The 17,879-nt window shown below is 45.1% G+C and overlaps 1 protein-coding gene across 1 annotated transcript; it reads right to left on the bottom strand.

Moving 5' to 3' along the window:
- Positions 1–5,112: 5,112 nt before the first annotated feature.
- LOC109756846 (uncharacterized) lies at positions 5,113–13,674 on the bottom strand. The gene is made up of 17 exons (XM_020315688.4): positions 13,337–13,674; positions 12,647–12,791; positions 12,505–12,554; positions 12,349–12,409; positions 11,965–12,060; positions 11,733–11,882; positions 11,402–11,533; positions 10,518–10,645; positions 9,920–9,962; positions 8,720–8,803; positions 8,265–8,306; positions 8,096–8,166; positions 7,905–7,958; positions 7,705–7,810; positions 7,544–7,612; positions 6,657–6,800; positions 5,113–5,551 (listed from the first exon to the last, which is right to left on the bottom strand). The coding sequence occupies exons 2-17, from the start codon at positions 12,779–12,781 to the stop codon at positions 5,414–5,416; spliced, it is 1,503 nt and encodes a 500-aa protein (XP_020171277.1). The 5' UTR covers positions 12,782–12,791; positions 13,337–13,674; the 3' UTR covers positions 5,113–5,413.
- Between the last annotated feature and the right edge of the window lie 4,205 nt (positions 13,675–17,879).

Here is a 17,879-nt window from a genome sequence, read left to right as displayed (position 1 = left end):
GCAAGGTACTAGCATCATCATAAGCATTATCCATAGCGGAAGTGGCATCATCAATAACTTGCGACATATCAGAATTAATAGCATGTGGTGGTGTTGCAAGTTTACTTATAACAGAAGGTGAATCTAAAGCAGAACTGGATGGCAGTGCCTTACCTCCCCTCGTCTTTGAGGGAAATATTTTAGTCTTAGCATCCTTCAGACTCTTCATAGTGATAATATGATAATAATCCCAAGTGACTCAACAAATATAGCTATGCTCCCCGGGCAACGGCGCCAGAAAAAGGTCTTGATAACCCACTAGTATAGGGGATCGCAACAGTTTTCGAGGGTAGAGTATTCAACCCAAATTTATAGATTCGACACAAGGGGAGCCAAAGAATATTTGAAGGTATTAGCAGCTGAGTTGTCAATTCAACCACACCTGGAGATTAATTATCTGTAGCAAGTAATCAGTAGCAAAGTAATATGATAGTTTTGATAGTAGTGACAGCAGTAACACTAATGGTAACAGTGATAGCAGTAATTTTGTAGCAAGTGTAACAGTAACAGCAGCAGCAGTAACTTAGCAAGATCAATATAAGATTAATTCGTAGGCATTGGATCGGTGACTTATTGGATGATATTCATCATGAGACAGTTATAACCTAGGGTAATACGGCACTAGCTCCAGTTCGTCAATATAATGTAGGCATGTATTCCGTAAATAGTCATACGTGCTTATGGAAAGAACTGGCATGACATCTTTTGTCCTACCCTCCCGTGGCAGCGGGGTCCTATTGGAAACTATGGGATATTAAGGCCTCCTTTTAATAGAGAACCAGACCAAAGCATTAACACATAGTGAATACATGAACTCCTCAAACTACGATCATCACCGGGAGTGGTCCCGGCTATTGTCGCTCCGGGGTTGCCGGATCATAACACGTAGTAGGTGACTATAACTTGCAAGATCGGATCTAGAACATGGATATAATTATGATAACATAAATGGTTCAGATCTGAGTTCACCCGGGCCCAAAGTGACAAGCATTAAGCATGGAAAAGTCATAGCAACATCAATCTTAGAACATAGTGGATACTAGGGATCAAGCCCTAACTAAACTAACTCGATTACATGATGGATCTCATCCAACTCCTCACCGACCAGCGAGCCTACGAAGGAATTACTCACTCCCGGTGGGGAGCATCATGGAATTGGCGATGGAGAAAGGTTGGTGATGATGAAGAACGAAGATCCCCCTCTCCGGAGCCCCAAACGGACTCCAGATCCGGCCTCCCGATGAAGAACAGGAGGTGATGGCGGCTCCGTCTCGTGGACCGCGATAATTCTTTCTCCCTGATTTTTTTCTGGAAAAATAGGATTTTATAGCGTCGGTTTCAGGGTCTGCGAGGCCAGCAGGTGGGGACAACCCACTAGGGCGCGCCCCCTTTTCTGGAAAAATAGGATTTTATAGCGTCGGTTTCAGGGTCTGCGGGGCCACCAGGTGAGGACAACCCACATGGGCGCGCCAGGAGAGGGGGGCGCACCCTGGTGGGTTGTGCCCACCCAGGTGCCCCTCTCCGGTAGGTCTTGGCTCCAGAAATTCTTATTTATTATATAAAAATTCCTCGCAAAGTTTCGTTCCATTCCGAGAACTTTTATTTCTGCACAAAAACAACACCATGGTAGTTCTGCTGAAAACAGCGTCAATCCGGGGTTAGTTTCATTCAAATCATGCAAATTAGAGTCCAAAACAAGAGGAAAAGCGTTAGGAAAAGTAGATACGTTGGAGACGTATCAGCACACACGGCCAACAGCCCTGCACGGCGGGTTTCACGGAAGGCCACATGTTCCTGTGACGCGAAGAGAGCCACAGGATCAGGTGCCACTGTTTTCTCGGGCGTTTCGCAGTTCGAGTTCATTGCGTGCAATGATGTGGGCGCAGCCAACTGGGGAAATGTGACTTTGCTCTCAAGAAAACATAAGAGCAACTCCAACGGGTCGACCCAAACAGACGGCGCTTTTGTACGCTTTTTGTCCGTTTAGGTCGGCCGCCCGCCCGGCGTCCGCCCTGTTTTAGATTTGGGTCGGCAGTGCACCCAACGCGTCGACCCATTTCATGTCCGCACTCAATTTTTAAAAAAGGCCCGCGGCCATAGATCATGTCAGGACCATGTCTCATGCCGGCACCATGCCAGCGCCGGCATACAATGCCGGCTTCAAAAAATATCACCACACAGTTCATGCTGGCGCACTCGCCAGCAGCCAGCACACATGCTAGCACACAATAAAGGGGTGGTACTTGAGTTCGACCACGCCATCGCAGCCCCGTGGTCATGCCAGCACACCTGCCGGCATACAAAAAAAGGATGGCGCTCGCCGCCATAGATCACTCGTCGTCAAACTTGAGTATGTCGGACTGCATCTTCTCGAACCACGGCCTCTTCCTTGGCGACATGGTGTTGAGATCCACCTTCATGATCTCCACCCCGGTCATCATGCTCGCGAGAGCCACTTCTTTCGCCTTGGTCTTGGCATTGGCGGCCTCGATCTCAAGCATCTTGGCTTGCTTCTCCGCCTCCATCTCAAGCATATTGGCTTGCTTCTCCGCGTCCATCTAAAGCCTCCTCCTTTGGATCTCCATGAAGGCGTTCATTTGCTCTTCTTTGTAACGCCGACGCTCCTCCTCCCTTGAGTCCTTCTTGCTCATCATGCCCTCCACGCTTGCGGTCAAGGCGTTGGACGCCGCATCCCGCTTGTCCTCCTTCTTGGAGTTGGTCTTCCCCCGCGTCCGTGCCTTCTCGCCGGCCCCAACCTCCTCCACGGCTTGCTCCCCCCCACTCGACTTGAGGGCGGCATATTGCGCCTTGAACTTCTCCTCGTCTTTGATCACCCTAAAGCAATGGGAGAGGTTGAAGCACTTGCCATTGTGTTGGACCTTGAATGCCTCCAAAGCTTGAAATGCCTACAAATGTTTTCATGCAAGCATATTGGCAAATGGTATGCAAATGAACACGCAAGCATAAACTTGATGACACAAAAGAGGGTGGCTTGCTAGCATACCATGTCTTGCATGCCGATGCCGCTCACGGGGCGGGCCTTGACGCTCTCAAGAGTGGCACAAAGCTTGTTGCACTCTTGTTGGATCACCTCCATCGCTTCGAAATGGACACCCACCCGCGTGTGCTTACTATTTGGTACGACGGGAACTTCTTGCGCTCATGGAACTCGCGGTGGACACGAATCCAAAAAGTTGAGTGTTTTTGTTCGGCGCCCGTCTTGGGGTCTTGCCCAATGTCTTCCAACACTCGCAAAGAAGCTTGTCCTCGGCCGCTGTGTATGCCTTGGTCCGCTTTCTCTTGTGCTTCGACTTCACCCCGGCGGCTTGGTTGGCGAGCTCGTCCTCGAACAAAGGCTCCCCTTTGATGTCGCACTCGTCTTCTTCCTCTTACCTGTAGTCCTCCGAAAACTCATGGTCGAGTGGGAAGCCGTCCAGGTCGATGTCGACCTGATCACGCATGAAGGCCGCCTGATCTTGATCGTAGCCAGCGGACGGCGTGAACGCCCCTCGGCCGTCCTGGCTTTGTGTCTCGTCGGGATCGTAGCCAGCGGTCGGCGCACCACCCTCAAAGGTCATGTTCTGCATGTAGTCCTCGTCGCTGGCAGCCGGCATTCCGTCAAATAGGTTGCGTGCGCCCGACAGCACGTCGGCTGGCATCTGCCACGACCACCGGTCTGGCGTTGAGGTCGATGGGCGCGGGCGTGGAAGGTGCCACCACGCTCACCTCGGGCGAGCACTCCTCGGAGAGGCGGGAGGCCTGCGGGTAGACGTGGAAGTCGGGCATCGGGGTGCAAGCCGACGCGCGGGGCGAGTCGGGTAGCACCATCCGAGGGAACGCGGATGAGCCGGTGCTGGCCGCGGCCACGGCGGCGTTGACGAGGCCGTGCTGGCTAGGGTTTAACCCTAGCATATAGAGCACCTCCCTCGTTGGCGGCAACGTGCTGGCTAGGGCGTTTGGTGACCTCCCGCTGCGCGGCGGCGGCGACGGCGGCCGCTGCGATGGCTTCATCCCTCGCGTCCGTCGCGTGCCTCCGGCCCTTCCTTTTGGCCGACTCCCTTGCCCGCTGTTCGGGCGTCAGCGCCTTCTTCGGCTTGGGCGCGGCGGCGGTCTTGCGGGGGGCGTGAGGCTTGCCTTTACCGGAGGGGGCGGTCCTCATGCTGGACGAGGCGAGGGAGGCGGCGGCTTCGAGGTCGTCGTCCATAGCGGGGGTGGGGCGGGAGCGCGCGCGGGCGGGAGGCTTTTTTGGTGGAAATGGAGGGAAATGGTGAAGGCTGCCATCGACCAGCGGGCATAGATGGAGGAGAAGGCGCACGCTCGCGTCCGTCTCGTGTCCGCGCCGACGCAAATCCGGCTAAAAAATTGACCGAAAATGGATCGGCAGGCGGACGCGCGTCCGTTTGGGTCGACGTGTTGGGCCGACTTTTGTGTCCGCACTGACCTAAATAAATGTCAGCGGACAAATGGGTCACCACATTGGAGTTCTCTAAGGGCAACTCGTACAATATTGACCAACTAAAGAATTTGTAAACCAGAAGCCGCCTTCACCTGTTTGGGGGAGACAAAGCTTCCACCAAAAAATAAGCTTCTCTACGAGGTTTGTTTGTTGAAAACAGGTGTAGCTCTCGACATAAAAGTGTAGGAAAAATAAAATAAAAATACTTAAATAATAAGTGTCACACGTGTGTCACAAAACACTCTGGCCTGACTTTTTTAAACTAGAATTGCCGTCCAGAAAGAAAAACAAACCCATAAAAACTAAAACTTACCATCTGAAAAGAAAGTTGTCGTGCTTAACAACTAAAATTGTTATACTCATATCACTAAACTTGCCATAAAAAACCATTCAAAATTGCCAAGTGTTCATTCCACACATGTGGCACTTATCAGGATCCTAAGAATATTCTCCCTCCGTCCCATAATATAAGAAGATTTTTCAAGCTAACATAGCTTGAAAAACGTTTTTATATTTTGGGACGGAAGGAGTACTTTACTTCGGATGAACAGAAGAACTGATATTCTGTACTTGTCCCCAACAAATATAACAAACCGCATTAGTTTTGTGATGACACGAAACAAACAAATGTTGCATGCTCATTCGCTTGATTTCTCATGATAAACAGCGTTGCTGGTTCTCAACAGAGACGGTCGAACTAACTGCAAGAGCCTTCAACCTTTCGAGTCCACAGAGGACAGCTACAAGTAACTGACTTCACCAGATCTTAGAACTTAACATGCCAATTTATCCTCAAACTCAAACCAAACCAACAGCACAGCATATGAAACCATCACCCACTTATTAAAGTATCCTATGCTTCATTTATTCAATTATTACGGTTATGTTTCGCCCAGGGAGCATCAAACAAGCGAGTGCTCAGGCTTTGGGCAGTCCGTTCTCTGCTTTTGTCACGGAAGCACGTGGAGGCCATGGCACGCCAGCCATTACCGCTTCGATTTCCCAGGTCTCCCGGGGGCAGTTTGTCAGGTTCTTGCATCCTTGTGCCGTCACATACTGCAGCAATGGAATATCTTGTTAGCATGTAAATAACAAGGCTAGCACTATGTAAAGGCCAATGCAATGTGGATGCTACAGAAATTACTGTTGAGTTCTTGACACGTCAAGAGAAACTCTGTGCACTGGTGATAACCAAATGTCTCTTTACTCTGCAATCAGCAATCAGGCAGTATCTTTTTTCCTTTTATACTGCCATCCACATCTACATGCTAAAGTTTCTGGACCTTGTTACCAGCAAAAGCACGTAACCATGACCGAAGTATAAAACCTCACTACCGTGGTAATGGTTGGTTCTTGGAGCATGCCAGCATGCTGAAGTGTGAATGCTGAACACGGTACATTAGTCCACATTTTAGCCCAACAAATTTAGCACTTCAAAAAATTATTAAAGATTCAGAGCTAAATTGTTCCAATCTCTGTACTTCAGTAACCGAACTCGGAAGTGTGCCCTAACTGAAGTTTGACTCTTATGGGGGACAAGACATTTTTATCATCTCCATTGTAGCACATACATTAAAGTCTATGCAAGATCACTTGCGACATTGAGAGGTCTATCAACATATGCCAACCAATTTCTGTTTTCTTGTAGTGCTCCCTCTGTCCTACTCCCTCTGTTCCAAATTACTCGTCGCAGAAATGGATGTATCTAGAACTAAAATACATCTAGATACATCCATATACCTGCAACAAGTAATTCGGAACCGAGGGAGTATAATATAGTGCACATTTGGTTTTCGTGAAAGTCAACCTTCACAAACTTTGACCAACTTTATTTAGAAAATTATGTATGTCTACAATACCAAATATATACCATATGAAAATATATTCCATCATGAATCAATTGTACCTATTTGGTATTCCAGATGTTGACAATGTTTTCTACAAATTTGGTCAAAGTTTACAAGGTTTGACTATGGAAAAATCTAATAAGCGCTATATTTTGGGACGGAGGGAGTATAACTTTTCCAAGAGAGATCAGTAATAGAGCAAATGTGTTGGCATTACTTCGTACCTACAAGTAGCGGACTAGCGGTGCACCAGCAATTAAGAGAGTTAAGTTCTTTTACTATGTAATGGAGGAGAGCAACCAAGCAAGACATACCAGATCACTTTCAATACGAACACCACCAAAACTTTTGTACTTCTCAATCTCTTCCCAGTTGAAGAATTTTGAGGAAACTGGATCATCCCTGGCAGGCCTCAGCAAAGCATCGATGAAATAACAGCCTGGCTCAACCGTAATAACCTGCAGTTCAAAAACCATGTGAGCTCAGATGGTTGTTATAACTATATGTAAGATGCCCACACACCCTTCTCAACATGGATGCAGAAAATACAGTACTATTCAAAGGAGGATTCACGACCATTTATTGTTCAAATTATCTATGTTGTCCTTCATTTCTTATCCTCACTCTCAGATAGCATATGCTAAAATAGGAGAAGATATACATCGATATATATGTCGGAGAACTTTAGATGTTTCCATGCTCTTCTGCATGATATATTTAAGTTTGTCATCTTCAAAATATCCATTATGATTACTATACCACAACAAGTCTCAAGGCCTTGATGTCTAACTGCCTACACAAAGCAGCTTCTGTATGAAGAGTTGATAACAGAAAAGGTATTGACTTTCAGAAGTTGTGGGGACCCTATGCATGATGTTGTACAGTTAAAGCATAACCACAATACCAGGCAAATGTGACATGTTGTGGTTATGTGTGCTACTAAATGGTCAATAGTCTGTCCGAAAGAATACGCATTAACAGAGTCCCAAACAGCTCATAAATTTTACTGTCATCTTGTTTGAATACCCAAATGGTCAATAGTCTGTCCGAAAGAATACACATTAAGAGAGTCCCAAACAGCTCATAAATTTTACTGGCTAACACGACAACCTAGCCACTTCTCAGAAAAGTGCGCGTGAAATTGCAAGAGTATTTTGTGCTACTAAATCTTCATAAATTAATGAGAAAGGTAATTACTTACCATGCCTTCTTTAAGTTCTCTTATGGTCCGCAAGGAGCTCAGTCCTGGCTCCTTTGGCCTCTCTAAGCCCTAAAGTCAACAAACAAGCATTAAACTCGGTTGCAGGGAGGTAGGTATAAAGATTAAACTTGCATAAACATTGGTAAAATCCATATCTCAACCTCAGGGTAGCCTCCGGGATCATGGGTGTCAATTCCAAGCAAGTGCCCAAGACCATGAGGCATGAAAACAGCACCTAACCTTCGAGTCATCATATCAGCAATATCACTGAAATAATTGTATTCCGGGGAATAGAGAAGTCAGCATTGTAGCTTTACATATTATCATATTTAAGTTCTATGAGCAGCTCTCACACACGCACCCATGGATAATCTTTTCATTCTTGAGAGATTCAAGTATTGTCTGCTCGGCCAGCCTGCAAAAAAGATCAAATGGCGTGTAAGCAAAAGATGCTGCAAAATCTAACACAGAGGCCAACAGTAAACATTCTTGGATAACCCCATCAAGGATGTTTAGAAATTGCAAGGTTCTGTAAGTAACAATCATTCTTACTTGTGCATATCGACCCATTTTACTCCAGGCTGCATGTGTGATATGACAGCATTATGAGCCTTAAGGACAGCCTGTAAAATAGTCAGTGTTGCATCAATAATGATTCAAACAACCTGTCCAGGTTCTAATTCACATACAGGAAGAAAAGCACTTTCTCACAAGTACTTACATTGTATACTGTTGCCTGGTTGCTGTTGAACTTCCCATTTATCTGAAAAGACAAAAACTCATTCAGGTGATGTCACTAGACAAACAGTATATTAAGATGTGATGAACAGAAGAATGCTCCAGCTTGCATCGAGGTTTGTTGGAAAGAAAACTTCTAGAATTATAAGCTATGGCCCAAAGTCAGCTAAATACTTAGTAAATCATAACTAATCATAACAGAGAATTGGGCTGAAGTGAAAATGAAAGGATATCTGAGGGTGCTCAGATTAAGATATAAACATTCAATAAATAATAACCGCTGGTAGCAATGATGTTCATAAGCAGTTCATTGCACATAATAAGCATAGCCCTTGACGCTTTTAACAGTAGATAACAAAAGCAAGTCCATTTAGTAAAGACACTGGAAAATAAAAATAGTGTACCAAATTAGATAGATGAATGTTACGAAGGACTTACGGGGTATGAACATGTGATGTCAGAGCCATAGAAATTATATTCAGCTCCCATGTCCATTAGAGCCATGTCTCCATCATTCAGCGTCTGAAAATATATGAGATGATCATCTACCAAAGAGGAAAAGAAAAAGTACGGGAGGAGTCAAAATACAAAATTTCCCCTAAAATAAGAACACCAATATTACATCAAGACCCTTGTAGCTATGATTACTTTGTTGCATTTCTATCGTTGTATATAAATATCTGTGTTTGTGCCATCACTCGCAACGTGTAAGCTGGATACATTATGATGCTGGGCCTATTCAACTAGACAATTTTTATTCAAAATTGTCTAACTCGTCACCAGGGTCATTACCACCAATGTTCACATGTATCTGATGACGAGAACTTATTTTCGGCTATATCATAAATGAAAGGTAGCACACAACAGACACCATTCAGTTTACAAATTATCATAGGTAGATTTCAAGACCTCGTGGTACTGATAAATGTAGTTGACAAATAACAAGGTAGATGAACTCTACAGCCTGAACTCCATATAGTCGTCGCTGAAGAAGGCTTTCCACTTTGATAATGCTCACAGAGCAGTGGCTTGGGAAGCATCAAATGCTGCCGTATTCAACGGGCAGAGGCCTAGCATCACCACGCTGCTGGACACCATCCAAGCAGAGACGTGGTTGTGGGCTACAGCAATAGCAACCAGCCTTCAAGTGTTACTCCCAGCGGAGCTGAGCTGGGGGCCAGGTTCAACCATAGCGGTCACAGGACACCGGGTCCAAGATATTTTCCTTGCTACATTTCATGTATAGTATACTGTGTCTGTGTGACACCCCATTTTCAGGTGAGAAATAGAACTGATTTACAAGACATAGGATCATTTTATCAGTGGGTCCACCCCAGGCTGAGCACTCAGGGGTGTGGCATGTGTTGTTATTGTACTTGGCCTATCCGTAGGCTTGTAAATAACTTCATCTATCTAGCATCAAAATACAAGGCTTTGCGTTTTCTCGAGGAATTTTTTTTATAAAGCATGCCCATTTTCAAGTCATCAGGAGTATGAAACTCATTTAAAAGAGACCTGAGCTCTGTGGACAACTTAATCTCAATTTGGTGAATTCTAACATTTAGAAGCTTGATCAGGTAAAATACTAATAGAGCGAAGTCAATCAAATGCCACAAAGCATCATAAAAAAGAGAGTACCCGGTCATTTGGAGCAGCCGTATGTCCATAATGAAGAATAGAACTGCAAAATCAACAGAAAGAGTTATTATAGCATACAAGATATAGTCTAACAAACTCAGAATTTCTGAGTCTTCAATCTTGATAGCAAATGCTAACCGGCCTTCAAGATGACTGAGACTTTGTACACCAATAAAATATCTAGTAATGTCATATAACCTAACTATTTTTAACTAAAAGAGCGCCCCCCTGGTTAACTTATTCATGTAACTCAACAAATTGTACACTATAGTCACCATGTGGACACGAAAAGAGAGACCTACTGAAATTTTGTTAGCAATCTTATTCTGGCGTTAAGAAAACTATATACTAAAATGCTATCTGGTAATATCAAAAGCTCATGGTATTTGACTATTTGAAGAAACATTATCAAATGGAAACAGTGGATAACACTACAACAGGCACTAGATGGTGATTTGTTGTTATGATGTTGATACTTGTATCACAATTCCTACATACAGGATTCCACTAAAGCATTAGCAAAACAATTCAGAGACATTAAAGTGTTTGTGCACTGACCTATTATTTGCTTCCGATCAGACATGATACATGAACTCACCTGTTCTCTCCGGTAGCGCATATGCATGTGTAGGAGCAATGTCGACAGGCTCCATACCTATAAGAATGATGAAGAAATATGCTTTCTAACTGATATTCCTTCATGCCTGGTTTTGCCTGTCTCATAACCTTGCAAAGTCCAAGTCAAGAATCAGATACACATTTAATTCGCCTCTCGAAAAATAACAAAGGAGTCGGTAGTTGTTAACACCTAAAGGAATATTTTTGCAAATTACTCCCTCCATCCCATAATATAAGACCGTTTTTTACGCTAGTGTAGTGTCAAAAACGCTCTTATATTATGGGACGGAGGGAGTAGATTTCTAAAGTGATTCCTTGCATTGTGGGTCCCACTCTTTGCTTATGAGGTGCCAGAACCTGTTGTGACAAGACGACTCAATGCTTAACTTTAGTGCTTTGTTTGGAACCTCGTAAATCATAATATAATATTACAGTGTGTTTGCTTCTTTAATAATTTGGGACCTTTATTTCATCCCCAAACGAAAATTCCTAAAGCTCAGCCCATGGCAACAATTAAACCCATCCCTGGTTGAACATAAACTCGTCCCTGCAGGATTATGTGGTGGTAAGAACAATTAATCCCAGTGATAGTACTCAAAAAGCCAAAACCACATTAACTACATGTCTGTGCATCTAGTATCATGAAGGATTATCATGGATGATTGATGAATACATTCATTTGGCTCTCTATACAGCCTAGCAGGGGGAAAGATATAGATCACATTTCGTCAAATGCTAAAGAGCCAAAACTTGAGCAACCATTATTTAGACAGGACAAGAGTCTAATGTACTCCAAAAAATAGCAATGAAGGTGTAAACAAATTATTGGCATGGTACAAGACTTTAATAGGGTAACTTATGTACCTCAATGTGTGCTTCTGAGCTAACATCATTGGCATATTGAATGAGGCCAAGCTCCATTTCAGATTTGATAACACGGCATTCAGTTAAGATAGGGTGGAGTGTACCCAAATCGGTGTCAAACTTCTCTATCCCCTACACAGGGAAAACAGCATGGTAAGTTGGTAAATTTAATGCATATACAACAAAGACATGTAGTTGAGGTCTAAAGGAGAAAGGATGGTACTGCATGATTAACATGCCAGATTATGCTTCCCACTTTAACCCTTCAAAACCATAAAACTAACTAACTAAGCATCCTAACTTGTTTTATGACCAATTGTATATCACGTACTTCAAAACTAGCAGGCTTTGAGTAATTTCCGCTGTCAGTACTCTTTCCATACAAGAGAAACAACACAGGCTTCCCATGCTGACTGAATCGATCTTGCAGAACCTGCACAATCTCATCGACATAGAAGACCAAATCGACCTTGTACCTATCCTGTAAAGGTATTAATGAAAAATATTATGTGAATTCAGTGTGTTGCAGTATCTGCGAATATAGCATTTAGAACATCAAATACCTTAAAATAAGGGAGTGGTTTTATTTCACCCATCCAGACAGCATAGTCAGGTGGCAACCTTGGAGCAAACAAAATCGATTGTCCAGAGGCGATGTCCTTGGTGAACAAATAAAGGCCAAGTTAGGTAGAAGCATCTAATGAGCATAAATTCATTATCATAACATGCATTGAATGACTTGCAGTGGCTTATTCTCACAGACAAATAAGTTGTACGAACTCAAGAAATTGTGACATAAACTGTGTTATAAGTTTAATAACTGGATAAAGATGAGGCGTAGTGAATATCCACAATAAGCATCGAACTAGGTATCAAGGAGCTCAACAGGAACTATGCAAGGATTTTATTTTCCCTGCAAAAGTGGGACACACGAGAGAAGAACGTACTATAGCGCCGTAGAACCCTGGCTCACGCACTCCGAAGAGATAAGCAAAGTAGCTCTCCTGCCTGAGACATTGGCCATTACCACTTCAATATGTCATCCCAAAGAAAGAGAAAGGGAGGGGCGCTGGCAAATATTTTTTTAATAAAAAGACATATACCTAAACAGCTCGAGATGATCAGTGCAGTGTCGTGTCTGCTCCTCACCGCCCTTCAGAAAGAGAAGCCAAAATGTTGATAGAGGAAGCCCCAAAGGCCCAAACAAAGTAGAGACTGATTCATTATAAAGACGGCAAGTGGGACCTGGAGGAGGGCGATGCCACGGGGAGGGCTAGCGGTGGCGGAGAGGTGGGCGCGAAGTGCGGTTAAGAGGCGGTCACGGTTGCCCGCATGCAGCTCCATGGGCACCTCAGGCGGAGCAAGAGAGGAGGTCGCCATTGCTGGATACCTGCCACGCATTGAAAATATGAAAACAACAATCATGTTATGTCATGTGCTGCATACTGGAATAACATACATACATGCATATACCCACACAAAAGGAAGACATGCATACATATAACTATCAAAATTTTAACGGAAATGCTAAAAATCTGACGTCATAATTTTTAAACCTTTTTTTTGCCAAATTATGTTGTCGCGAGAATGGCAATTTCCTTTAGCAATTCCTGGCAAAAAAAACTGAACATGACAAGCATTTGCCATTTGCTTACTAAAGGAAGTTGCCATTCTCGCGGCAACATAATTTGCCATCTCGGGTGTTCGATTTGCCGTGCTAAAACATCTGAAATTTGTAGCGAAATCCAATTTGAATCCATACATTCATCTGCCCATAGTTTAACCCGACATAGTTTGATCAACACAGCACAGAGTGGAGTCATGCTTAAATCTTAGTTCACCTTTTGACAGAAATTTCAACCCAATCCATATACCCTTATTATTATGGAATGCTAACCGAGACTGCAGAGAAGGAAAAAGATGAGCGGAAGCAACCTGTCGCGATGCTGGCCGAAGAGCCGCGAGGAGCAGAGGGTTGGGTCGCGGCAGCTTTGCGCTACGATCTCCACGAGATCGGCGGCCTGGGGTCCTCAGCTCGGCAGCGGGCCGCGGTGAGGTTGGGTTGGCGGCTGAGCTAAACTAGGTTCCGCCGTCGCTCTCCATGGGAGGTCGGCGGAGAGGATTTCGGGGGGGGGTGGGATCGGGTGTATCAGTTGCCTGCTTCCCCCTCTCTCTGCTCCGCTTTATTGCGATCCCGTAGGTTTCAGCTTCGGTTCGATTGAGTTTGTTCCGTCCCCGCTTGTCCTTCCTAGCCGGTCCGACTTTCTAGGGCCGTTGGGTTCGGCTCGGTCGGGGCTTGCCTTGGGCCGGGCGTTCAGTTCCTCGCGCTCAGGTACGCAGCCGGTTCGGTCTGATCTTTTTTTCTTGGCGGCTGCTATAAATCAGCCAACCGATTTTCTCCCAAAATCAGTCGGCTGGCCCACCGTTGGATCTGAAACGTCTACGATCACACCACCCCAGTACATGTTGACTGCATCGTTCCCCCTAGTCTCAGCCCCCGCGCAGCACCCATCGTGCCTCAACCCAGCACCCAGCATCCTTCGCTCGTGCAGCCGCGTCGGCAGTTCATTGTCTCCCTTTGCAGCATGCCGTTGCTGAAGCCGGCCTTGCAACACAGGTGTCTGCTGTGATGTAACGACGCTTCAGACGCCTTCTATGTATTCCGAGTTTCGTCGTGTGATTTGTTTTGTTCGTTGCATTCATCTTTGCATCATGTGCATTGCATCATGTCATCATGCACCCTTTTTTAAAACTCAAATAAATAAATCGTGTGGATCTTCGATCCATTTAAATCGAAGGAGTTCACATGATGATTTCTCTTTATAACATATCCTCTCGATATTTAGGGAGCTATAATAAATATTCCATTAGTTTGGAATTAACCGCAACCCACTTGCAATTTAATTCTCATGTCTTTTACTTCATGTTTGTTCTCCAAACTTTTTCCATGATTTTTTCTCCATTTATCGAGGCTCTTCCTAAATTCTCAACATTTTGGACCTACCGAATACTCACTTCTTTCTCACACTCATTTGAATTAAATTCAAATGAGGTTGAATTCAACTTCACGTGCATGCTCACTTTCTATTTTTCTTGGATCAAGCTCATTTTTATGAGTCCGGGAAAATTATCCGCATGCGCAAAATTTTTTTCCTAACCCTCTCTTTCTTTTCCTTCTCTTTAATTCTTTTCTGCTAAAGAAAATATGAGGGAGAGAGAGAGCACAGCCAGCAGCCCAGCCAGGCCGGTCCATCCGTCATGGCCCTTGTCCCAGCCGCCCCCGCTGATAACCCTAGCTAGCGATCGAGAGCCCCAGCCACCCGATCGATCCCCAACTCCCCTGCCTCCTTCCTCCTAGCGCCGTCACCAGGGAGCGCACGCACGCGCATCCATCTCTCGTCCTCCCCTCGATCCCTCTACTCCTCGCCCGCCTCCTCGTGTTCCCGGCGCCGCCGCCTCGTCAGCTCCGCCGCCGGATCTCGCCAGTCGTCGGCCTCAAGCTTGTCCGCGTCGCCGCCGTCCAGGACCACCATGGCCGCCCCAAGCTCCTCGCCAACTCCACTCGAGCCGGCCCGCCGCCGCCATCGCGACCCCGCGTCCCCGCCTCCGGCGGCCGTCGCTGCCCCGCGACCTCGCCTGCACCCCGCCGGCTCCCGTCGCCGCCCTGCTACGTTCGTCACCGGAGACCACCAGATCCGGCCGCGCTGGGTCCGATCCGCCAAGTACCCTCTTCGGATCGCCAAGTTCGACTACCGATGACATGTATCACAACTGTCGCCTTGGGTTTTGTCAAGTTCCTATACGACCCGTGTACAACTACTGTCGCCATGTACCACTATTTCCACTACGATCATTCCGAAAACGTTTACTTCCTCTACATCGCAACAAACCCGATCCACTTCGAAAATGCACGCTTCAAAGGTATAATGACGAGATGACCGTCCGTGAACGAATGCATGTGTAATGTATGAGATGCCCGTGTTGGCACCGTGTCCGAGTTGTCGCTTGCACGTTCCTTCTTATTTGCTATGTCGTCGACCCGTGGGAACCCGGTAACCGGGATCATCCCATCATCTCTAGCATGTTTCGCATTTCTGCACACTTCTCTTTTGTACTGGTATCTCAACGAGTTGTCGGATCATTGGGATGTTGCTGTGGCACCATTTTCGTTGTCGTTGTCGTGGCACCCTTTTTGTTTCCGCCAAGATGACAAATGCTTCATAACATGCTCATGTCGACATTTTCTTAAAAATTGCATATAACTTGCATATGTCATCCACATCATGATAACAACATGTAAATATTTTAAAAATTGTTGTTTGCATGAAATTGTTAAATATGCATATGGGGATTTTCCGGAATTATTGTTGTTGTTTCCGACCTCATTTAAAATGCCTAAATGTGTAGTTTACATATGTTTCACCTCTTGCCATGTTAACCAACATTTAATCTTGTTGGTTTCATAAACAAGAGCGAACTAAATAATTGAATGTGGTGTTTCGTCAATACGCAACTCGTTGCACTTTGCCATGCCATGCCTCATTAAAACGAACATGCATCATACTTGAATGTGCATCATGCCATGTTTATGTGATGTTTGTTTACCATGTTGTTTGCTTCTTTCCGGTTGCGTTTCTCCTTGATAATTCCGGTTACGTTGCGATTGTGAGGATTTGTTCGACTACGCTCGTTCGTCTTCTTCATGGACTCGGTCTTCTTCCTAGCGGGATTTCAGGCAAGATGACCGTTATTTTGGATACCACTACTATCTTCGCTTTGCTAGTTGTCTCGATGCTATCGCTATGTCGTGCTACCTACCACTTGTTTATCAAGCCTGCCGAATTGCCATGATAGCCTCTAACCTTTTTCACCATCCTAGCAAACCATTGTTTGGCTATGTTACCACTTTGCCCAGCCCCTCTTATAGTGTTGCTAGTTGCAGCTGTAGTTGCAGGTTGCTCCATGTTGCTACATGATGTCATGGATATCTTGGGATGTCACAATATTTCTTATTTAATTAATGCATCTATATACTTGGTTAAGGGTGGAAGCCTCGGCCTTTTGCCTCGTGTTTTGTTTCACTCTTGCTGCCTTAGTTTTCATCATACCGGTGTTATATTCCTTGATTTTGCGTCCCTAACACAGTGATGGTTTATGGGCCTCTCTTGACAGTTCGCTTTGAATAAAACTCTTCCAGCAAGGCCCAACTTTGCTTTTATCATTTGCCTAATAACAACTAAGGGACCGGCTAGCACCCGAGGACTCTTAATCTACAACCCGGGCCAGTGCTCCTCATGAGTGTTGGTCCAGACTGGGCAGCCTGCGGGGCCACCACGGGGAAACTCGAGGATAGGTTTTACTCGTAGCTTGTCCCGTCTAATCGTGGCCTGAGACGAGATACGCGCGGCTACTATCAGGGTGTCGGCACGTCGGGAGGTCTTGCTGGTTTTGTTTTACCATTGTCGAAATGTCTTGTGCACCGGAATCTCGAGTTTGATCGGGTTGTGCCGTGATGGAGGATTGTCTCCGCGGATCGTGAGCTTGTCATGGGCTAAGTTGGGACACCCCTGCAGGGTTTGATCTTTTCGAAAGCCGTGCCCGCTTATGTGGCAGATGAGAGTTTTTAATATCCGGTTGTAGAGAACTTGACACCAGATCTGAAATAAAATACACCAACCGCGTGTGTAACCGTGACTATCTCTTTTCGAGTGAGTCGAGAAGAGAACACGGTTGGGTTATGTTTGAACGTAAGTAGTTCAGGATCACTTCTTGATCATTACTAGTTTGCGACCATTGCGTAGTTTCTCATCTTATTCTTGTACTTGTAAGTTAGCCACCATACAATGCTTAGTGTTGCTGCAACCTCACCACTTATCCATTCCATACCCATTAAGCTTTGCTAGTCTTAATACCCATGGTAGTGGGATTGCTGAGTCCTCGTGGCTCACAGATTACACAACAACAGTTCCAGGTACAGGTAATGCGATGATCTGACGTGAGAGCGATGCTTGATTGCTTTTGGGGTTCTTCTTCTTCGATCAAGGGAATAGGTTCCGGGTCGGGAGCCTGGGATTAGCAAGGTGGATGTCGTTCTTCTTTTTCGCTTGATTTCATCCGTAGTCGGATCCTGCTTTTCGGTATGATGATTGATATGTATTGATGAACTGTTGTATTGATATTGTAGCTTGTGGCGAGTGTAAGCCTTTATCTTGTATTCTCATATATTCAGTACATAGTATGTTGTAATGATTGAAGGAAATATGCCCTAGAGGCAATAATAAAGTTGTTATTTATATTTCCTTATATCATGATAAATGTTTATTATTCATGCTAGAATTGTATTAATCGGAAACTTTGTACATGTGTGAATACATAGACAAAACTGAGTGTCCCTAGTATGCCTCTACTTGACTAGCTCGTTAATCAAAGATGGTTAAGTTTCCTAACCATAGACATGTGTTGTCATTTGATGAACGGG

This window comes from Aegilops tauschii, chromosome 6 (assembly GCF_002575655.3).
Source record: "Aegilops tauschii subsp. strangulata cultivar AL8/78 chromosome 6, Aet v6.0, whole genome shotgun sequence".
Taxonomy (NCBI): domain Eukaryota; kingdom Viridiplantae; phylum Streptophyta; class Magnoliopsida; order Poales; family Poaceae; genus Aegilops; species Aegilops tauschii.
Note: the sequence above shows the minus strand (reverse complement) of the source record. Positions and strands in the feature narration are given on the sequence as shown.

Excerpts from the sequence above, each read along its gene's own strand:
- LOC109756846 (XM_020315688.4), bottom strand. The coding sequence starts at position 12,781 with ATGGCGACCTCCTCTCTTGCTCCGCCTGAGGTGCCCATGGAGCTGCAT. Across the intron at positions 8,804-9,919 it reads CGGCTGCTCCAAATGACCGG|ACGCTGAATGATGGAGACAT; the intron begins GTACTCTCTTTT and ends ATATATTTTCAG. Across the intron at positions 5,552-6,656 it reads TTCGTATTGAAAGTGATCTG|TATGTGACGGCACAAGGATG; the intron begins GTATGTCTTGCT and ends CCATTGCTGCAG.